The sequence below is a fragment of the Megalopta genalis genome, chromosome 3, assembly GCF_051020955.1.
Source record: "Megalopta genalis isolate 19385.01 chromosome 3, iyMegGena1_principal, whole genome shotgun sequence".
Taxonomy (NCBI): Eukaryota; Metazoa; Arthropoda; class Insecta; order Hymenoptera; family Halictidae; genus Megalopta; species Megalopta genalis.
The window spans coordinates 16108457-16132852 of NC_135015.1; the positions used below are offsets into that span (position 1 = coordinate 16108457).

General features: G+C 41.3%; 1 protein-coding gene across 3 annotated transcripts; it reads left to right on the forward strand.

The window, feature by feature from the left end:
- The first annotated feature begins 204 nt into the window (after positions 1-204).
- Positions 205-23996, forward strand: LOC117225037 (uncharacterized protein KIAA0930 homolog). Of its 3 annotated transcripts, XM_033478340.2 has the most exons (9): positions 205-732; positions 10897-11216; positions 12416-12679; positions 12781-12880; positions 14291-14596; positions 16850-17017; positions 18120-18695; positions 22462-22611; positions 23808-23996. In XM_033478340.2, exons 1-9 carry the CDS (start codon positions 612-614, stop codon positions 23846-23848), a joined length of 2046 nt encoding a protein of 681 aa, XP_033334231.1. In that variant the 5' UTR covers positions 205-611; the 3' UTR covers positions 23849-23996. The 3 variants fall into 3 exon arrangements, with proteins under 3 accessions (XP_033334231.1, XP_033334232.1, XP_033334233.1); XM_033478341.2 differs by lacking the exons at positions 16850-17017; positions 18120-18695 and having other exon boundaries at positions 210-732; XM_033478342.2 differs by lacking the exons at positions 205-732; positions 10897-11216; positions 12781-12880 and having other exon boundaries at positions 12542-12679.
- Positions 23997-24396: the final 400 nt, after the last annotated feature.

Genomic DNA, 24396 nt, shown 5'->3' on the forward strand with positions numbered 1-24396 from the left:
TGGACTAAAAATCGTGAAAACCGTCAACAACAAACAACTCGAGGACGTGGACAGAAGCGGTCGGCGTGGCCGGCGTTGTCAGGTGTTATCAGAAGCTGGTGGATTCGAAAACTGCGCCTGTGGCGCGAGCAGATCTCGGTGCCGTTCCGCATGCGCGTATTTATCGAGCGGCGTAGCCTCGGCGAGGCAGTCGCCGTGCGGAGTCGAGTGATCGCATCGGGTCCCGGTGACTACTCCGTTCGCCGTGGTAACGTAGACTGGCCAGTGCTAGAGAAGATAGTGAGCGTGAACGCGTCGTTATGGCCGCCTCGGTAGCGGTCCGATAAAACCGCCATTCATTTGCGTCCGATCATCCTGCGAAAGGAGCCCAGCGGGTGACGTAGCGGCTAGACGGAAGAGAGTAGGATGCCGGCGGATAGCCCGCGATGACCCATCGTCGTCTCGGCTCGATCAGCTACTCGCTCTTTGTCGGGTTCGCCCGAGCGTGATTCTGGCAGAGTGCTGGTGCGTCGTGAGTGGTGGTTGCGCGGCGACAGGCAGGCCCAGCGAGGATCGGGGCCTAGACCGGCAGCGGCCGACCAGCAACGACACCTTCCTTGGGCCAGCCGGGCATGGCTACTCTCGCGGGCAGCTCGACCTCGGGCCTCGTCAGGCCGCCGACCATGCTCGAGCAGCTCCTAGAAGAGATCAACTTCCAGAGAACCAAGGAGCTCAGGCAGATGCTCAAGGATGGTGAGTTGCGAACCCTCTACAGCCCTCTACAGCTCTCTGCAGCAGGTTCGATGGAAGCTCGACTGGTTCCTGGAGCGGTGTTTTAGGTGCTCGTGCGTCGGTTGGTTAGAGGCGTCGGCTCTAGAATCGTAGCACGCGAACCTCTTTTAGGTCTTCGTTTCTCATCTGGTTTCTTCCCTCTGCGTTCTCGAGTTTCAATTCATCTCGCAGGATTATTTGGACGCCCAGTGCTGGGACATCTCGATTCTAGAGGAGTGTACCGTGCGGTTGTGTACCGAGGGAACTAGAGTGGGGAGTTTAGGGTACGCGAATCTTTCGTAACTCTGCGTTTGATGGTTAGTCCCTTCGTCCTCCGTCCTCGAGCTTCAACTCGATAATAATCGGTGATAGTTCTTTAATAAGCTTCGATAATCTAATCACAGGTTTATCGTAGCTTTCCATTGCTGAGAGATTTCGATACTGGAAGAGCGTTGAGATTAGGGTGGAGAGTTTTAGGGTATACGAATCTCCTTGGAAGCTCTTCATGTTTCGCGAGTTTCCTGCTGTTCTAGAGAACAGCTTCGAGCAGTTGCTCCTGGAAGGGTTTAATCCTGGAAGAATTCATTTCACAGTGGTACTTGGATGGTTTTTGCAGCGATGAAGTTGGAGGGTAGCGTTTAAAGTGCACGAATTCTTTGTTGTTCTTAGATTCTGATTGGAGTTGTTCGATCCTGGTACGTATTCTTAATTTAGTTTCAGAAGGTTTTTATCTTGGAAGAATTGATGACAAAAAGGTCCAAGATACTTATTGCTTCTAGTGAAGTTTTAGGGTACTCGATTTAGAGTATGCTAATTCGTCTCTGGTCCTTTTTAAGAGGTTTAAGTTTATTATGGAGGACTGTTTAGATAGGGTGGGAAAATTTGTTTTGTAAAGCACATGGTGATTGTAACGCTGCCGCCCTCGATAAAGCTAGGGTGCAGCATTAGCGGCGTATGAATCTCTAAATTTTTAATAGGCTTCGTTTTATCCTGGCGGAGAGCTTCGAGAGGGTGGATATTTAATGCTGGAAGGTTCTAACCCTAGGAAGATTTTGTTAGCGAGAGCTGCAGGGTGTACTGATAGGGTCGGGGAGTAGTGTTTAGGGTGTCTGTCATCCATTGATCTTCGATTTTGACAGGCTTCGTTTGATCCTGCTGGAATCTTTCATGAAATTATACGGAACTTTAAACTATAAGTAGCTCATAAATTATAAGTTGAATAAAAGTAAAAGTGTAAATAGTAAGCAAAGATAAAACTAAAATTAGTAGATTTAAATTCTTTCTAAGTTTGTGGTCATTTGGATTTATGCATTTATGATCAATATTGGGCATCTGTAGTTTGAAGACAGATTATAAAAGAAAGATTATAAACATTTAATATAATATCGATATATTTACTTTCGACCTACTGAATAATTAAAGACAGAGTACAACTTCTAAGTTACTCCGATTTTTTGCGACGAATATTCAAAATATTCTTTATTTTGCAATTAAGATCCGCAGTCTAATGATTAACCATTTACTGAATATTTATCTGCATCCAGATTCAAATCCCTCAAAATTTATTATAGCTTTGACTATAGCTTCGATTATATATATAGCTATTAAGCTTGACATAGACTGAATTTAAGATCCTAATTCTTGATAAATCCTTTTTTATCCAACGGAAGCATCAAACAGATCAATGGTAGAGCATTCAAACGCAGAATTTCGCCTGCTGATATTAGACGCCTAATACAATGTCTTCGTCGAATGCCTTAGCAGGAATATTCGATCAAAAGATGCGATCAATTTGATCGGCATCCTCGATATTGCTGCGAATTCTTTAAATTCCCGAATGGCAGGGGGGAGGGGGAGGAAGGAATATGGCCGAGAGGATACGGTGGTACTCCATTGATCGGCTGCATGCTTGATTGCTCGCACATAGAGGAACGCTAAACGTATACCGATTCAGACTAAATTAAACGAGTTCTCACATGGTCGCTAACTTTGGCGTGTACAGTCATTGTTTACGATCTCCTTCCTACCAAAATGAGAAACAGTATTTGTTATCATTCATATAGACATTACGTACCGACATAAAGTATCACAAAATTGCTTACGCAATACATTATTGTGGTCGACCTTCAATGTACACGATAAAAACGCGACGAGCATGCATAATATTTATACTAAGTTGACTTTCGAATCTCGACGTGTTTTGTAGACCATAGCCTCTCTCTCTCCCTCTCTCTCTCTCTCTCTCTCTCTCTCTCTCTCTCTCTCTTTCCCTCTCTCTCGCTCCCTCTCTTTCCCCCTCTCTCTCTCTCTCTCTCTCTCTTTCCCTCTCTCTCGCTCCCTCTCTCTTTCCCTCTCTCTCGCTCCCTCTCTTTCCCTCTCTCTCTCTCTTTCTCTCTCTCTCTCTCTCTCTGTCGCTCTCTTTCTCTTTTCCCTCCCCATCTCTCTTTCTCTTTTCCCTCCCCATCTCTCTTTCCCCTATCTCTTCTCTCTCTCTCTCTCTCTCTCTCTCACTCTCTCTCACAATTCATATTTTAATTAAAATTTCTATCAACACCAGAGTTAAGTCTAACCCTCTGAAAGCTAATCTACATAATCTCTTTAATATTAATCGCCAACCCCAGACGCAGAGAACAATCTCTCTCCTAATCAACACGCATACTCCATACGCATATATTATCCATCATTCGCATGAAAATTTCCGATAAGCCCGCGGGGAAGGCTGATTTAAAGGAAACTTCACAGAAAAATTAATCCTTACAACTCGAATGGTGACTGTGGGACAACGAACATTTTTATATCGTGTTCCAAAATAATTTTCATATTATCAATTTTGTTTAATATACTAAATACTATATAATATGCTATATGTATTATACTACATATATTATACTATTATATATCATTATAACAGTATCAATTATTTATTATAATACTAATAGTATATATTATAATAGTATTAATTATTATTACGAGAATTATTTTATATGTATTATACTATATTATGCCATACCTAATGCGTATAGCACAGTATAAGACATACACAGCGACAAACTGAAGTTCTCGTTCACCTCTTAAAATGCAAAAAACGTTTTCAAAATTAGACTAAATGACTTGAATCTTTCTTCAATCTTAGAGGCACTAGTTGATTGTACAATGATACAGTACTTTTTTTAAGTACCTTTTTCTTTAATTTTGCTGCTACTTGGAATAACAGAAAACATGAAAGTTTTAAAAAATTGATTGCATTTTAAAAGATGTTTGAATACTTCAGTCCGTCACTGTAATATAGTATACGTACTATGTTAATACTGATTTATACCTGAGTCACATAAAATAGAAATGCTGCAAGTCGTAGAAACTATTTTAAAAATTAAAATAGTTCCGACCGCATCGATTAATTCCGAATTTGACTGGGACATTGAGCCGTCCAGAAAGAAGTCGTTCAGACGATGACTCGTCGACGAAATCCTCGAGAGCGAGGCATCGAGTCCGCTTAGACCGAAAACAGTACGTGCTTCTCGCAGAAGGATTTAAGCGCGGTTAAGTCCGCTTCCCGCTTTCGGGGGAGTTTGCGAGCGTGCTCGAGCGGAGAGGGTGTGTTCCTGGGGGGGAGTGAGGCTTTTGTTTGGGAGACGCGAGGGTGATTTCGCGATCGATGAGCCGAGGGCGAAATGAGCGACGATCGGTTTGTATGCGAGTCCCTTTTTTACACGTGTATTCCCCCCCGTTTCACTTTGCCGCAAACCCTCCGCTAAATAATTCGACGCTGCGCTGCTCCGTCGGGCTCGTAAATTGGTTAGGACACGTCGTCGTCTGGGAGCCTCGGAAAAATTGTAGCCCACGGAAACGCGCCGGTTGCGCCTCGGAATTGCAAAACCGATGCTAATTTTCGATATCGTGTATCGCCGCAGGTCAATCTCATTTGTAACGGGTCAACGAATACGGGAATTTGCAGGTCGTGGAGACCAGACGTTTGCTGATCCTTAGCAAACGTGAACATTTTTAAATTGTTAGCGAACATGATAACTTGTAAATTGTTGACGGGCATAAAAATTTGCAAATTGTTGGCAGACATAAAAATTTGTAAATTGTTGGCAGACGTAAAAATCTTTAAATTGTTGGCAGACATACAAATTTGTAAATTGTTGGCTGACATAAAAGATTGTAAATTTTTGGCAGGCATAAAACTTTGTAAATTGTTGGCAAACATCAAAATCTTTAAATTGTTGGCAGACATAAAAATTTGTAAATTGTTGGCAAACTTGAAAATCTTTTAACTGTTGGCAAACATGAAAATTTGTAGACTGAACGAATTGTACAATTTCAATTATAGAGATCAGTTAATTTTCTAAAATAAAATATAGCAGAAAGATCTCGTGGTAATAGATTTTCAAGCCGGTCGAGGAGTAAGTAGGAATTATGAAGGAGTGAGGAGTGGTGGATGATGAGGAATTATCAGAAGGGTGCTTAGGGCGCCAATTAAAATATGATGCCTGCAGCGAAATTGAAAAATTAATACAAATTGCAATCTGCACGAAATTAGAGTAACACTGAATATATAATTATCCATCATTAGCATCTAAAAGAGGGCGAATAAAAATATTATATATATTTGCAAGTACAAAATCAAGATTATGTCACATAATAGTCTGTCATGTGATAACTGCGATCATAAACGAACGAAGTATCTGCCACAAAATTGGAAAACGAGTACAACGTTAATATCTCAACACTTACTAAACCACAAAAACTTCTATAAAATTGCACCAAACGATTTGAATTTTTATGAGACGTTAACCTGACGAATTTACTAGACACCGATTAAAAAATTTGCTTTTGTTTAAATTTTATATAAATAAGTAAAGAAAACATTTCTTAAATATTTTGACGTTATTCCAACCAATTTTTTTACAAAAATCATTTTGGACACAGTCCGGTGAAGCGACCGATTTAAAAGGAATTCAAAAACCGATTTAAAAGGAATTCAAATCGTTTGACCAAATTATAAAAAAGTTGTCGCATTTTTGAACGTGTCAGAATATTAACGTAACTCACTGTAAATTTGAAGCTGTAGAAAATCGGATAATAAAAGAATACCGATGTCCTCGGGCCATAAATCGTGAAAGGGTGAGTTGGCTGGTGGAATCGGGGGGAAAAGTGCTCGAGGCCGCGAGTAGATGATCCAGCCCTGGCCGATATTCTCGTCAGCTGATCGGGAACCATCCGTGTTTACCAACACGGCGGGCTTTTCGCCGCGACCGCAGTGATTAGTAAGAATACATTTCCATCGATTTGCGTCTTTAATTAGGCGCCGCGAGGTCGAACACATTCGAACCGTCTTAACGACTACGTCGAAGTCTAATAACCGGGCGACGACGCCGCCGCCCCGCGCCCCCTTCGTAATCCTTTTGTTTTCTGTTCGTAGTGATTTTCCAGGTCAACACTTCTCCTTCGAGTATCGCGGATCGCGGATGCCTGATATTCCGCCGAGCATGAAATTTCCGGACCCGGTGTTTCGCTGTCTCGAAATCGAAAGTCACCCCTGTGACCGGGATTTCACGAAATCGATCACGTTTTCCGTCCTCGGCCGACCCTTAAAAAATAGACACCGCAGGATGATCCTATATAGGCGAAGTAATTTCGTTGATGAGGTCGAGACCGCGCTGTCAAAGTTTGCCCTAGTTAGACTATGGATCTTTTTTTATACGAATTCTCGTACTCAATTTCCATACTCATTTTCGCGAAGATTAGCATAAGGGTGTTTCGTTCTTCGTCGCTTCGTCCAAAAGATTCCTTCCGTGAAAGGTGAAATGTTATTAGTTATTGTTAATCTGTAAGCTTTCTTCTACTGCAGAAATCAATATTTATTTATTCGAAGGCGAATGATACAAGAGAATGCAGTAGCAATGTAACAATCATTTTTGTAGATATAACGTAAATAGTGGGGTGGCCCACGAAAGTGTTCGTACACCTTTTAAAATGCAATAACTTTTTGAAAATTTAACTAAATTACTTGAATTCTTTTTAGATGACAGAGTGACTTGTCTACTAGACGATGGCTAAAAAGCTTTTTTAATTTTGCTATTACTTGGAATGAAAAAAAAAATTAAAAACATATTGATATTAATATATTGATATTAATAGCGAAGAAGTCAATTATAGTATTTAACACAAGTAGAATAGAAAGAAAGCCAGAAGAGGAAGCGAAGGATTGTTATTCTGGAAGGAGCATTGAAATAAATGCATGAGTTGGATTATTCACTAGACCGTGAGTCGATTTGTATAAGAATAAGTCAACCATAAGTCAACATCAGTTCTTCTTAGTAGTATAGAGTTAACTTCATGTCTATAACTGCGTAGAGATCTGCAGTCTAGTCACAGCAATTACTTCTTTAATCTTTCAAGATCGTATATACAGATCGCTATTGAAATATCTTCGAAGCAAACGCAGTATCTCCGATTTTTTATACTTGAGAGATATACATCGATTTACAGATAATTATAGTTTTCTAGATAATGATCGTACAATGATAAACCCAGACTCTTTTTACAGCTTGAAATCTCTACTTTTCTAAGCCATTGTTCATATTCTACTGAGATTGTTTTATAAGACTAGAAAATATATAATATATATAATATAATATAATATAATATAATATATATAATATAATATAATATAATATAATATAATATAATATAATATATAATATAATATATAATATATATAATATAATATATATAATATAATATAATATAATACATATAATTTTTTTTAGAAAACTAGAAATACATTTTTTCTAAAAAGAATGATACAGATCGCAATGTCCCCAAATGCATAAAAAAATTTTCTTCGCGACTGAATCTGCCGCAGATTCGATGATACTGTTTTCCTGTTTTCCAGTAACTGCTTCAGACGTAATGTGCAATTTTTTTTTAGCGAGATAGCAACATTGTAAAATATAACGACCGGTATAATGACCAGATGTTCCGCTAGATAAAATGGAACGTCTGCTGCGAAATAAAACTTGGAACCAAAAAAAAAATCAGCGTGGCAAACTTGGCATCTCGGACCGCGAAAGGCGCGTGACCCGCATTGTTTATGCTCACTACAGGTGTGTTCCTATATCGCGCGGCTTCTTTAACCACGGATTCGCCGGGCCGAGCTCCCGTGATTGCACCTATGCAAACGAACAGCGTTGATGATAAATCCAACGACGAATCACCGTAAACACGTTCGTTCTATAAAAGCAACGTGACGTAACTCTCCTCGTGTCGGCCGCACAATTAGGCGAGCCACGCTTCAATACCAGCAGCGTGTGTCGTCGCGTGTGTCCGCAATTGTCTGTCACACTGAAACGCAGCAAGGTTTCCGTGCCGATGACTAATATCCCCGAGTGACCATTATTATGCTCGCACAGAACATGTTTCCTGCTCTCCTTCGTTTTCCACGGTAAAATTCTTTTTCCCGGTTCGTTAAAAAATTTGCCGCAATTATACACCGTGACATAACAGTTCTATTCACGTTCTGAAAGGAATGTTATTCTTACCGATACGCGTTTACACGAACGGAATTTGATTAGGATCCGTAGAATCTGACACAGTTACAACTAATTTAATATGTGCAATTTAATTTCAATCTCGTTTCATTTCACGATCGATTTCTGCAGTTTCAGCCGCGCTAGTTAATCCATCCGATTTCGCGTGGCACTTCTGTGGCGCACCGTTCGGAGTACGATCATTTCTCCCTAATTCGCGCACGGATAGCGCACGAAAATAGGCAATTTGGGAAGATAAGGCACGATTGTTCGATCCTTGCGGTTCATTTTTGTAGTTATAAATCGTCGACGACTGTAAAAACGAGCTGCAAAGCTCGAATATTCGTGTCTTCTATTCCCAAATTGTCCATTTTTGTGCACAATCTGAGCGTGAATTAGAGAGACATTACTGTACAATCATTTCTCCCTAATTCGCGCACGGATAGCGCACGAAAATAGGCAATTTGGGAAGATAAGGCATGATTGTTCGATCCTTGCGGTTCATTTGTATAGTTATAAATCGTCGACAACTGTAAAAACGAGCTGCAAGGCTCGAATAATCGTGTCTTCTATTCCCAAATTGTCCGTTTTTGTGCACAATCTGAGCGTGAATTAGAGAGACATTACTGTACAATCATTTCTCCCTAATTCGCGCACGGATAGCTCACGAAAATAGGCAATTTGGGAAGATAAGGCACGATTGTTCGATCCTTGCGGTTCATTTTTATAGTTATAAATCGTCGACAACTGTAAAAACGAGCTGCAAAGCTCGAATAATCGTGTCTTCTATTCCCAAATTGTCCATTTTTGTGCACAATCTGAGCGTGAATTAGAGAGACATTACTGTACAATCATTTCTCCCTAATTCGCGCACGGATAGCGCACGAAAATAGGCAATTTGGGAAGATAAGGCACGATTGTTCGATCCTCGCGGTTCATTTTTATAGTTATAAATCGTCGACAACTGTAAAAACGAGTTGCAAGGCTCGAATATTCGTGTCTTCTATTCCCAAATTGTCCATTTTTGTGCACAATCAATCTGTGCATCAATTAGGCAGACATTACTGTAGAATCATTTCTCCCTAATTCGCGCACAGATTGCAGACAAAAATAGGGAGATACGATTATTGGAGCCTTGTGGCTCGTTTTTATAGTTACCTACTATAGTCAACGACTATAAAAACGAGTCGCAAGGCTCGATTAATCGCATCTTCTTTTCCCAAACAAATCCGTTTTTGTGCGCAATCTGAGCGCGAATTCGGGAGAAATCACTGCATTTATATGTAGAGAATTGAACTCGGCGTGCAGAAGCAATTGACATTAGATTAGTTTCCCTGTTCCAGTGAGAAAAATTGCAATTAAGCCCGCAAAATCCGTTTGCCGCGGTACTTCTGAACAGTTCGGTGGCATCGGTCGCCAAAGCCCGCCGTGGCAGGCGTAACAATTAATCTCCCGCGTCCATTGTTCTCTGGAAGATCGATAGTCCGGAAACTATCCTTTTTTCCTTTTTTTTTTTTTACAAAGCCGGAGCGGGTCCGTCGTTAGCAGAGGCAGCAATTAAGTCGCAGGACCGTCGTCCGCGAATATTGCTATCGATTTATCGGCCCCTACCCGAGATTCGGTCGTCGCCAGCCTCTCCCAGAAGCATCTTGTTTCGCTCTCGGACACAGATGATATCCGCTGGAACGCGGCGACAATTCTCGGAATCGCGCGGACGATCCTTTCCGAAGCGAAACGGGAATTCGTATTTTTATCGGCGACCTTCGTACCTGTGACGCGACTCTCTATTTTCTCGTTCGCTTTTGATGAAAGGAGAGAGTGAGAGGTGACTGTATGTACGCGGATGCATCGCTATCTCTTGTTGAATTGGACGTTTCCCCCGAAGGAAATCGATAGTTCATCTTGCAATGCTCCGGTTGCTCTTTGCCATTATTAAAACGGGAAAGGGCGCCGAGGCATTTAAGGGTTGATCGCCATATGGTGCTCATTAAAATTAGAATACTCCCTAAGGAATGTCTAATATCGTTGTTCTTTAAAAAGAATGGAAAGAATGACGAAGGAAGCGTTTTTATCGAATCGTTTGAACAGAGATCGTTAACTTCCTGTGCTTAGAATAAAAATATAAAAAGAAGATAAATAATGAAGTTCTTTGTGAACTTGTTGCATCGCATATGCCACATTGGTTCAACATTCATCGTACGAAACGATTCATTAGGATCTCGATGCAGTCTATTTGAAACCTGAAGACGATTTTAAGTAGCGCTGCACTTGCAATTATTTTCTGAGGATTCGTCTCGGGTGCCTATCGATAAATTTCCAAAAAGATAAATAAAAAAATAAATTTCCAAAAAAATAATAAATCAGTGCAAAAGATTAATAACCATAATTATATTAATAACCATAAGTAACCATATTTATGCAGTACTAACTCAGGCCTAAATTTACTCGAATTCTTAAAAAATATTGATGACAAGAGATCAGAATTTTGTTTCAATTTAAAAAGACAGAATAACATCTACGCTGAATAAGTTATTACTAGAAATTTTCATGACGAGTCGGCCTCGTCAAAGCATGACAAGGGGTTAATGACGATGTGGAAACGTTGTTGCAGACTCCGGGTTCGTGGTACTACAGGGTACAACCTACTGGACGGACCTGTTCGTGCGACATTTCCTTTTCCAAGCGGAGCACACGATCGACGGCGACGATCTGCTCTTCTTCGTCCGGAAGAAGCATGTGAAGACCTCGTCGAGGTACTTGCCGAAGTTCGAGACCGAGGTGGACGTGTTCCGCAAGGACAGCAAGAAACTGCCGATCGGCGATCCCGACATCGATTGGGAGGAAACCGTGTACCTGAACCTGGTCGTACATCAGTTCGACTACACGCTCACGCTGGCGATCTGCACAAGAACGAGCCCCAAGGAATTGCAGGTGAGAATCGCCTGACCTGGGTCAACCCCTTTTCTTCACAAATTTTTTTCACCGTCGTGATAAATTTACAATGATCTCCTGATTTACGATTACGATAATTCACAATGATTTTCTGATTTGCAGTGATTTTTTGATTTGCAGTGATTTTTTGATTTGCAGTGATTTTTTGATTTACAATGATTTTCTGATTTACAATCACAATAATTGGCAATGATTTTCTGATTTACATAATTCTGATTAACCGCGTTGATTTACAATGATTCTCTGATTTGCAATTGCAACGAAGAACATTTTCGGTTGCAATAATTTCTTAGAAGAAAAAGAAAGTTTATAATTATTTCTTCGTCTAGACTTTGACTTTTATTAGATGGATTTAGCTCGTGGCTCGTGGCGAAAAATCTGTAGGTGACACATCCAACATCAGAAAGATCAACGGAATTGAATAATAACGGCGAAGCTATTGAAGCCAATAAGAGCTCTCAGGTTCACGCGTGTAATATTTCGGTCGATCTGCTTTAAGTCTCGCTTTGGCACTACAGACCCAATATAACTCAGATTACCACTTTTGCCAATAATTATGAAATGTCTAGATCGAGACTATAAATCAGAATTGGGCATGTTTTATTCGAATAACGAATACAATTTTATATTCGTAGAATTTATTCGAGGTATTATTCGATATATTATTCTAAAAAAAATTTGTTCGAAACATTAGCCAAATAAAATTTTATCCGAAACTTTAATTAAATAAAATTTTATTCGAAACATTAGCCAAATAAAATTTTATTCGAAACATTAGCCGAATAAAATTTCATTCGAAAAATTGAATCGAAATGTGCGAATGAAATTTTATTCGGCTAATGTTTCGAATAAAATTTTATTTGGCTAATGTTTCGAACAAATTTTTTTATAAATTACTAAATAGTTACTCGAATAATGCCCGACTATAAATATTGTAATTTAACTATCTAGTTTCTGACAAATTAACTTAAATGTTCGCATACTCCATTAAGGTCTATTTTAAGACCGACGTGTCTGGAAAGAGAGTACGTGTAAAAACATGCTGAACAAAATCGATAAATAAGATTATAGATGATCATAAGCATAGTCAACGATATTTTCGTCAAACTGATCCACTGTTCATATTTGTATCAATCATCCGAATTCCATGATTGCTAAAAAGTGAACGTTGTTGGCAGGTCCTCCGAAGACACTCGCAGAAGGTGTACGCCAGCCCGAGTCGTCGCCGCATGGACGCGAAGGGGGACCTCGAAGAGATGACGTACCCGCACATCTGCTTCATGGTGGACAATTTCGACGAAGTTTTCTGTGATATTCTAGTCAGGGACGGTGAGATGGTATGCGTGGAGCTGGTTGCCTCCGACAGAGAGGGCGCGATTCAGGGTGTGATTTTCCTCGGTTCTATCAGATACGACGCGCTCAAGAAAGTCTACGACGCTAGGGTACGTTCGCCGATTATTCTGATCCGCCGACACTTCCGTTCGCTTACAAGAAAACGCGTTTTTGGTGAACGAAAACGTAACGCTGTCGCTTCGTTTTGCAGTCCAGCTTGAGTACCAAGATGGCGCAGCGCATGACCTTCGGCCTGTTTTCCGGCGCAGCTTCGCAGAGAATAGAGTTTGTTCGGATGAAAGGACCTCGTGGTACGATTAACGATTCTTCCACTTTACTTCGATCTTACCTGCTTAGAAACACACGCGGTAGACACGGTTCAAATATTCAGACACAATTTAAGAAGGAATAACTTGATTCGAAATTAATTAATATAACTTACAAGTTATATTAATATTTTATAATATTATTTATAATAATATTTTATATTATATATAATATTATATATTATATATAATTTATATTATATATAATATATATAATATTTTATTTATAATAATATTAATTTTTAATATTATAATAATAACTTGAATTTCCCTTTGAGATATTAGAGAAACTAGTTCGCTGCACATTGACTGATAAAGCTGCAATTGCAACTTTTGCAAAATTTTTTGTCCTCGTTGTGTAATGATCTAGTCCCTCTAACATGTCAAAAAAGGTCAAAACATTAGGCTCGATTCTTTCTTAAGTTTTTGGAAGATGTCCGAATATTTCATTGAGCAACTGTGTAATTGAGAAAATATGTAACAATGTGCACTGGCTTCTCGGCTTACTGCTTCTCGGCGTACAAAATTTATGCTCCACTGTAACAATTCTTAGACTCACGATTTTATTCGTTGCTGTCCACTGGAAATACACTATGACATTTTTATTACTCCATAGAAATTGTAGTTACTTGTGTCGACACTAGCAACTCTATCGTTCTCCTAGGAGTAAAGATGCATTAAACTTTGACGAATCTCAAGCCACCCAAAGTACACTCTGACATTTTTAGCAATGTAACTACGAGCCATTGAATCAGTAATGTCTACAATTCCCTAGCTTCATTAGCTCATCGGTTTAGCTAATTTGCTCTGTTTAATTATTGAACAGCTACTCTTTGTTTTTTTTTAATGTTCTAATTGTTCATATTTAATTATCAGAGAGCTATTCTGTATTTCCCACAATTTCTAATTGTCTTTATTCAATGATCTAGTCTTCATTTCCTTAAAATTTTAATTTAGCTATTTTATACACCCTGTAGACTTTAATTGCCTCTAGTTAATCATTTGAGAGCTACACGATATTTCCAAAAATTTTAGACGTGTCTCTATTTGATCATCTGAAAGTTACTTTATATTAAAAATCGTAATTGTCTCTAATTAATCATCAGCTCTTCTATATTTTTCTGAAATACCTAATTCCATTTATTTAGTCACCCCGAGAGCTACTCTATATTTCCCATAATTTCTAATTTGTCTCTATTTATTATCTAAATTTTTATTTGTCACTATTTGATCATCTACGAATTCCACCATACTTCCCCCATATTCCAATAATCCCTAATTAAACATCTGGCAACCACTACAATCTACTTCAGATTTCCTCGTCGTAGTCTACAACTTTTTAGCATAAAAGAATATGAAATCCAGGCTCTATCAAGATAACAATGGTTCTTCTAGGTAAAGGCCACGCGGAGATGGCTGTGACAAAGCCGAAAGGCTCGGGCGCCGAGACTCCCACCTCGGAACCAGGCTACTGCGCCACCGATTCGCTCTGGGACGCTGATTGGGACGATGCCGAAGAACTGTTCATGTATCGACATCAACGAAGACTATCGGATCCCAGTGCAAACCTGAACAATTTCGTTCGCGGCGGATGGAGGACGAAACCGGACACCGCCGCGACCAAGGCTAGGTCCGAGAACGAGGGGCTGGACTCGATGGCGAATGGCTTGAGCGAGATTGAAGCTGGGGATGTTCGAGACGGTAACTAGAGCACCTGTACACCCGTCTCAGAGGGAGGAGCCTTGATCAGCTGAAACAGGAACGGGGGCTAAGACACTCTACACGTTGTAGAGGATGGAGGCGGTAGCAACTGTCTGAAAAAAATAGTCAGAAAAGTCCTCGAAAATTGTCCTCGTAGAGGTCACATTCATTTTATTCGAAAGGATAACGGTACGACTCTTTCTGTTACGAAGATAGGTTTATTATTAGGTAGTTTGCCCGATTAAATTCAATGTGCAAGAACTGATCAAATTCAATTGTCTGGGAAGGGAAGCTAGGGTGCGTTGTGAACTGTTTGATCATCTAGAAGTGAACATCTTTAATCGAATCTTTCTGGTTGTGATAAAGATGGAAAGTAGATAAAAGTTTATTGTGGTTAATCTGTGAATCTTTCTGAATAAATAACTAGACTGCGGATTTTTATGCAAAATAACAGCTGTCTGCATAAATTGCTTGAAATAGAAACTAAATAGTATGTTCATTCTTTCTTTAATTATTTCAATAGATTAAAAATGGTACATTGACATTTTCCAATTCATTTCATCTTTCTAGTATTTTAAATTGCAACTACTCAATTTTGCTATGAATGCATAAAATTTGTAGTCTACTAACAACAATATCTGCGTGGGATTTATTATGGTGTTACGTTAAATTCAATTGAATTTATTGTAGCTTATTATTGTTCGTTCATGTGAACATCTAGAATTGAACATCTTCAAACAAATATTACTTGTGACAACAACATACAGTAAAACTAAATACAGATTTATTGTAGCTAAGCTTTAAAGGGTCTCAGACATCATATGAATCTTTCTGAACTAATAACGATGTATTTCTCTTTGCGACACCGTATTATGTTACCACGTTAAATTCAATTAAACTGTTCTTTCGAAGAAAGTGTAAAAAATCATAGTACATCTAGAAAATTAGGGAGCATTTACGTTCAAGTGGAAACAATATTTGATTTGATTTCATTAAATTACATCGAACGTTTCTTTGAAAGAAAATATTAAAAATCAATCTATATCTAGAAAATTAGACAACATTCACTTTCAAATAAAAACAATATGCGATTTGTAGTCTATTCGTACCCTTTGCATTCTTGTTGCACACATCTGAAACGAATCCATAAAAATGCTCGCTCTAACAATACTTACAAATTTAAATATTTCCGAAAAAGAAAAATGTTAAATACCAAATACCTAACGAACAGAAAGAGAATTCGTTTTCCTATTTAAAAAGCCGAATACCACGGTAACGCAGAGTCTCGTTAGAATCCATAATCTCTGTATACGATCCGGAAAAAATTTCTTGGCAGTTGCTACCGTCTCATCAGGTACACTCACTGGTCCTCATCCTATATTTTCTCTGCCTGCGCCCTTCAGGATCGATCGTGCATGCGGTTGTGTTACGTATCTGTGTCTACTGCACATTTCTTTCTCTTCGATAGAGCGTAGCCGTGTACCACGTACAAACTAGACCGGAATCGGAGAAATAATACCGAACTATTTGTTCCTCAGACGAGCCCGAGGACGAGATATCGTGCTCGCGAGGTCCCCGAGATCGGCCGAACACAAGACCATATATAAATAAAAATACTATATATAATAATAACTTGCATGCTTCCGACTCGAGGTTATAATGAACTAAAAGAAACTGCATTTACCTTGTTTACGCCACGGCAATGCGAGATCCGTATCCCCGGATCGTCGAGTTCTTACAGTCCAGAGAGTTCGCTATCGATCGAAAAATGCTCTCGTCAAGGAATCGATGCTCGCCCGCGAATATATCCGATCGTTCGGACCGGTTTGGTATCGCCGATGGGGATACAGAGAGAACAAAGTCGAGAGAGAGAGAGAGAGAGAGGGAGAGAGAGAGAGAGGGAGAGAGCGAGAGAGAGAGAGAGAGAGAGAGAGAGAGAAGGATACAGTTTTGCGCCACCACCGACACCGCCACACGCGTTCTATGATCGAATACGTATTTAGACGTCACGAGTATACGAAATACGAGGGGAAAAAAAGAACACCGGAGTGGACGTTGTTGTGCGATCGAGATAAAGAATGATCGCGATGTTGTTACGATCGAGAGAAAAAGATAACGAACATAAAAAAAACAAATCGAACGAACAAACAAAAAAAACACACAAATCGAAACAGACAGAAACGCGAGAAGATGTAAAAATGCCTTTGTCTCTAATCAGTGGCATCCGTGCCATGCCGGCTCTTTCCTTTGTAGCCGACCCACAGGATAGCAGCTGGGGCGGCGGGGGCTCACCAGGAAATCGCAGGCATCTACCCGGCAAGCAACAACAACAACGTCCCAAGCAAAAGCAACGTAACTCGTGGGAACGCGCCGGCAACGAGAACTCGCCCAATCGCAAGGAGGCCTATCACGAAACACACGGTGAGCGTGCGCCTGTGTGTCGTCGTCGGGATGATCGTTCTTTGTCTCTTGAAACCACGGAATCACCGACCTTCGAATCGACGCATCCTGTCCGAAGTTGCAGGCGAGACATCATCGAGGTCTCGGACATCACTCCGAGCCTTCGGTGTTCCCTCGCCTGCAGCATCCGGTCGGGCGAAAGTTTGCGATCTACGAGCGTGATCTTGAAAATGACCTTGATCTTCGATCGCGGAGAGGATTCGCTCGTTCTTTATAGACTCGTTCGATCGTCCCGCGTTTAGCGTCGTCTCGTATCGGGAAAGGGAACTTTAAACGCTTTTCTTGCAAGCTTCATTTTTATTTGGAGCGTTTCTACTCTCCTCGAGGTCAAGGTCGTGAACGAGATATCCTCGAGTAAATAATCGTCGAATGAAAGGCAAAAAGCCTCGAGCAGTCTGAGATACCGAATCGGTTATTCTAAAGACGATCCCTTAACAAGGATCGCTGTTTAACCGATGACAAAATCGCAGCGATTTTTGGTTGCGGATCGGAAGTGTACGCTAAATGTAAATTAAACGAAAATGTAAATTAAAAGTGCTACCAAAGCCTAGTCCGATCTCGAGAGATCGACGAAGGAAAAGGGAAAGACAAGGGTGCTAACTTTTGTTTAGAGTTCAGTTTCGTTTTTGCTGATTTTTATGGAATATTATCTATTATATATCTCTGTTAGATAAATTAGATTATATCTATTATATTATCCCTCTGTTAATTATTATTTATCGTCGTTGATTAATTTATGATCGACTCGCGTTCTACGATTTAATTTCATGTCAAGATTATTTCGTGTAAACGGTTCGTCGTTCTCTTGCACTCGCTCTCCTTTCCTTCTTTGTTAACCTCTCAAGGTCAGACCAGACTTAGTAGCACATTTAATTGTCATGTTTCTGATCTTCCTAGCACATACTTTCGATCTTTATAAAAGGATCGTTGCGACATTGTCGTCGATTAAACAGCGTTCCCCGTAAGGGTCTAAAGGTCGGTGAGCCTGCGGGCCGAAAGAGACGAAGAGACGAGGTATAGCGATGGCAGGGGCGTAGATTCGAACCGAGTTGTTTGGTGGCAGGCCTCCAGAACCACCAGCACAACCATATCGAGGTCGGTAGCGAGATACTGGTGCCGGCGGCGGCGTGCCTCACGGACGACAACGTGAGGCAGAAGCTGGACGCGGGCGCCATTATGGTGCACGGCAAGGAGGAACTGCCGTTGGGTTACGAGGAGGAGCAGGACAATAACCGGAAGCGGCGCCCGTACAGCACCGGGCAGATCACGAACGAGCGGATCAACAATCTCGAGAACGACGAGGAGCAACGGCGTCTCAGCGACGACGAGGTGTTCCGGTCCCGCCGGCCGGACAGCCGTCGCAGGCTGAGGTCGGCCGGCTCCGACCACGAAGAGTACTACAACACCAGCCGTAACCGGAACAAAAACGACGACCAGTTGAAAGACAAAAACGCGAACTCACGTATCACTCGGGGCAACCTGACCACGCACAGGCAGAGCGCCACGCTGCCCAGGCGGAGGCGAAGACGAGCCCTGTCCGGAAGCTTCGCTGGCAACCCTCTACCACCGCACAGAGTCACGCCAGACGGCACAGCCATCTACTATTGGTGCGAGCTCCCGCGCCGCCCCGGCTCACAGGGTAAAGTCTTCTTCCACCCTGCTCGACACCACCTCCACCAACCCCCCATATAACCGATCACAAAGCGCCTCACCGTCTAACTTGGCCGCAGGCTGCTCCCTCGGCGACCGCTCATCGAGATTCGGGACTCGCACTCTGTACAGGCTGGGAGGATATTGTACAGTGGGTCCCGTCCAGACCTGGGCCGGTTTCATTTCAAGTCAAGACGAGAAGGAACTACGGTAGGCTCCCGTATCGCGCGAATTTTTGTAACCAGCCGAAGATCTTGCGACCATTCTTTTCGCATGACACGATTTCTCGCACGTCCCGCCGAATAATAAAATATCTTTGCTCGCGTAAAGATACTTATAAGTGAAACGAATAGAGAGTGAAAAATCTGGTTTAGTTGAGCATTGCATTGTTTTCTTCGTGGATATCGGCTTCTTCTGTTTCATCGTTGTTTTGTTGCTTGATGCAGGCGTATTGTTTTACAATAACGACAGGACTCGATTTATTTAATCTTCGTACGATTTTTATTATAGTATGTGCTTGAATAATTGTCTCAAAATATCTTGTAGAAACATTTTTATGGTATCAGGAATTTTGAGTCAGGCATTTGGACCGCTTCGGTAGTCATAGTTGATTAATTGATATAGCGTTTCATATATTAACCGATTTATACGGGAGTCTACTGTATTTGAAAGAATTCATTTCAAACTGTTATCTTGAACGGTGTTATTTGAACATAGAAGTAACATCGATCTATTTGAAATAATACCGATTAATTTGAAAATGGAAATAATATCGATCGATTTAAAAATAGAATTAACATCGATCAATTTGAGAATAAAAATAATATCGATCAATTTGAGAATAAAAATAATATCGATCGATTTGGATATAGAAATAATATCGATCGATTTAAAAAATGGAAATAATATCGATCCATTTGCAAACAGAAATAATATCGATCCATTTGAAAATAGAAATAGCATCGAAAGAAATGTTCTACTTAAACAGCACTTGTTTCGCATTCGCTTTTAATGCCAGCAATATCGCAATTTCGTCACGTTTCGAGAATCTTCGACCACCATGCATCGCTTGCATTCGAGGTCGTCCAAATCTACGCCACTTTAGGCTTCTGTGCGTGACTTAGAAAATTATCATCTCGATGCTCCCCTAATTCCTCGAACTCTTTCTATGACACCAAAATCTGAATCAACGGAACCAGTCGACCAAAAAATGCCCATCCGAGCAAATCTTTGTCGTTTCAACCATCCGGCCGCAAGCTCATTTTTACCGAACATCGCCAGCACGCTGGATGGTCCACGAAATCTTACGTTACACTTTCATGCTTCAACTTCGAAAATTCGATCCTCGACGTCGTGTGAACGTACGGTACCAAAATCGCGAACAATCGAACCAGTCGAACGAAACGATGATCCTACTCATTCGACCCTGTTTCTAGTACATTCTTCCGAACCTAGCGTTAAATTAGATGCATGACCCGCGAACGAGATCCCGAGAAGTAGACCTTTTGCTTGAAAGATGCAGTCAGAGATGGGCTAGCACGTGGAACGAGTAATTCGAGAGACAAATCCCATGCGACGAGGCCGCACACGAAAAGCCAACGTTGCTCACCGAAAGACCGTAATAGCGGCCATCTCTGAACAAATTCTGCCATACATTTATACGAATACTTTAGTCACAGATAGAGACGTTATAGTAGCTTTAGCCGAGAGTATTGGTAGAAGGACACAGATACACACTGAACACTGAGAGACAGCGTCGAGTCGCCGAACAGCAGCACAAAAACCAAAACAACGAACCGACATAAATCCACAAAACTTGCTACTCACTAGGATATACAGCTTAGGCGACCGCAGCTTAGAAACAGGGTTCAATCGGCGCCCGAAAATTAACGCAAGCTAGAGGAAGACACGTCCTGTACAGACTCCGAAACGAAGCCAGTCTCGAAGACCGAAAGCGATCGTTTATCGAGCAGCCTGCCGGACACCGGACCTGCAGCAGTCATATATTCCGTCCATTGTACTCGGTCCGTGGTAAATATAGTTAGGCCGGCCCAAACGGTTTCTCTGTGTCACCGTTTGTACGACCCAGGCTCGACCCAATGACTGTGTTTATGAGGATGGTGAAATTAGAACGGCGACGGGGAAGTACGACCGCCGTTGCGATTGAGATCGGGATCGGTCCGCTGGACACGCAATTCTCTTTGGCTTGGTTGATCAATTATTGATTATGTTGTGACGGTGTCTCGCGCTGGTGGTGGTTCGTAACGAGAGCAATCGACGCTGCGATCGGGCTAAATCGACTCCGCGAGTTTCACCTCCGGTATAAACATAGTCATCAGCAGCGAGACGCGACCGCGACGCGGCTGGAGCTCGTGGAGCAGGCATGACAAGCCGTTGGCCCTCGGAGCGGATCAGCTGCTCCAAGGAGCGAATCTCAAAACGCGATCTCCGACGTCGACGACGCGACCGTATCAATTTTTCCGCGACACCGGCGAAGACCATTTATTGTTCTCGCGGAGTGTCCTCTGAACCTATCTATCGCCGGTCATATGATCGGTCTCACATTTTTTCATTTTCAAATTGTTGAAACTGTGAAGATCCTTCCTTAAGAAACGATCGAATCAATTTTAAATGAATTAATTTAATTATTATTGAAAGGGGCGATTCCTGAGGTCATTTGAAGTAACTTTTTCCTTAGCGAAAATGCGATCCGCGGCTTTGTTTACGAGTTATTAACGGAAAACACTGGCCAATGAGAAGCGAGCACGGCTGATGTGTAAGCAGTCGAAGCCCAGTTCCACTGATTGGCTCGGACGTCTAATTCCAGCCGAGCTCGTCTCTCATTGGTCAGTGTTTTTCGTTAATAACTCGTGAACAAAGCCGCGGATCGCATTTTCGCTAAGGAAAAAGTTACTTCAAATGACCTCAGGAATCACCCTTTTCCGGGTATTAACATAATTATAGAACACCTTGTATATTAGGAATAACAGAATCTAGAAATATGCAAATATGACGCTTTGTTAAGTTTTCGTTCAGATATCAGTGACAATGTAAAAGTTACTTCGAGTCTACGATAATGCACCTTTTTATAATTATTAGGTACCTTTGATTATCATTACCTTGATTGAATTATTATGACCTTGATCTTCGATATCCATTGAAAGAAGACAATAATAATAATAACTATTTATCGACAGGATAAACCCTTTGTCAATGACGATTTATCTCGTCTTTTCTCTCTATGATGCCCCAAGTGGGCGTGGTTTAAACGCTCCGGGAGTGGCCGACGCCGCTCCGCCGGCCATTTCTGCTCATGCCTGCAACAGAGCTGAGTGTCAAGGTCAATTCGCGTCGGTGACCGGTAACGATTCATCCCCCACATCCGTAGCGTTCGATCTCTCCGCACGATCCGACGGAAATCGATCAGAGTGATCGGAGAAAACGAGCGAGGCTTAGTGCATCCCCCTCTGTACACCTCTGTTCTGCGCACCTGTAGCTGAGATGTTGTATTGTTGTATAACACGTTCTTGACCGTGCTAGTATTCGTTGGGAAGGTCGGCCGCCGATCGTCCGGCAACGATCGAACCTGTAATAATCGATCCGATCTCCGTTGCACCTCGATGTCCGATGCGTGATTCACATACCAACGAAGTCATTTTCCAGGATCATAGCTGCACACACACCGACAATGAGTGTCCCTGGGGGATCAATGGCTGTCAATGGTGATCGGTGCGTGTGTGTTTCTCTGTCGACAGAGCTGGACGACGGAGCTTACAACCCCCTCTGGACCATGAGGGGATTCACCCAGACCTTCCACTTCTGGAAGGAGACCAGGCGGGCCCAGTCCGTTCCCCTGAACGCGTTTCTCACCTACATCACGCTGCCCTGGTGGAGCATTGCCAAAGGTAAACGATCCGAGCGTTGCTTCGAAACTACACGGTGCGGAGAAAATTCTGTCTCTGTATCCGTGGATTTACAGGGTGTCCCAAAATTTTTGTATAAGCGGGAAATGAGAGGTTCCCAAGGTTTTTTGAAGCAACTTTTTCCTTAGCGAAAATGCAATCCGCGGCTTCGTTTACGAGTTATTAACGAAAAACAGTGACCAATGAGAGGCGAGCTTGGCTGGCGCAAGGCGGCGAACGGTGAACGAGCGCGCGGAGCCCAGTTTCGCTGATTGGCTCGGCCACGTAGCGCTAGGCGAGCTCGCCTCTCATTGGTCACTGTTTTTCGTTAATAACTCGTAAACGAAGCCACGGATTGCATTTTCGCTAAGGAAAAAGTTACTTCAAATAACCTCAGGAATTAGTCCTTTTCGGGTGTTACTATCATTATGGGACACCCTGTATACTTAGTTGTTTTGGGAATGAGGACACTTCAATTTAATATTCTATATATTTTACCAATTTAGCAAACATATTACTGCCAAACCTGTTTTGAAGAAATCTATTTTAAACGCCAATATTTCTGGATTTTAAATAAATAATAATCAGTGAAAAGTAATGATGAATAAAAAAATAATTAATAAATCCTTCTGTTTGTTACTAATGAACGGACGCGTCGCGGTGGGCGTCTACCACGAGATATCCTGTAGTTGACAGTGAATAGGTTAATCACAAAAATTGAACGATAAAATTTACATTAAGTGATCAAAATTTCCACCTTCTGTTTTAATAGATTTTTGACGCCTTTCTTGTAAATTATTATTGACTGTCGCATACTCATTTAAGTAGAGGGGCGAAACGCTTAACTTTCGCATGAAATAATAAAAATTTAAAAGGCAAACGCAGCCTGGCAACTATTGATACTTTTGCACTATGGCACTACGACTATGAGGAAATGAATCTCTATGTAGGAAAAATGAGGTTTCCCGCAAGTGATAAAATATTCGCATCGCTGAAGTGATAGAGTAAACCGGAACATGCACTTGTATAGAAACTGAAAAATTTTTGTTCCTATAAACTATTAATCTGTACAGAAAGAAATTAGTTACATGCGTTTAATTGTTCGAAGTTTAAAGTCGGTTTTTGTTAGAGAATTTTTGATCGACTTTTAACGATTTCTTAACGATTCGGGAGTGGTGAAGATGATTGTCTGGTTGCAGATATTCTTGATCATCGAGAAGGACCTATCCTGACGTTCTAGCCAAGGTGAGGCAGCTCTCTTTTCATTTCCATGGAGATCCCCATTTGCCATATGATTTCCCACTTTGTACGCGCTTGGACAGAAAACTGTGGTCCAATGAAATCGACGATATGTATAGACGAAGAAATAAACAAGATACTATTTACAATCCCATGGCGTTCTATTTTTGCTTTCAAACTTTTAAACGGTTTTTACAGATCTCCAGTGTTGTTAGACACGGTGGGAGGGTGCACCTTGCAGGCGCAGAGGGTGGCATCGAGAGGGGACTGAGAGACTACCTTCCTAACGTACGATACTTAGCAATCACCTGATCTACGAATACCTACGAACACGCCCATTACTGCATTTCGTTATTACAGACATACTTCACAACAATAATCACATATATTTTATCCAAGTTTTAAATACACTGCCCAAAGAAATTATAGGATAGAAAAATTTTGGATAAAAATTGGCAAATTTTAACTGACGATAACTAAACGAAAAATCATCGTAGGATGATGATCTTCTTTTTAAATTAAAGCTTGGAACCTCTACTTTAAGATGCT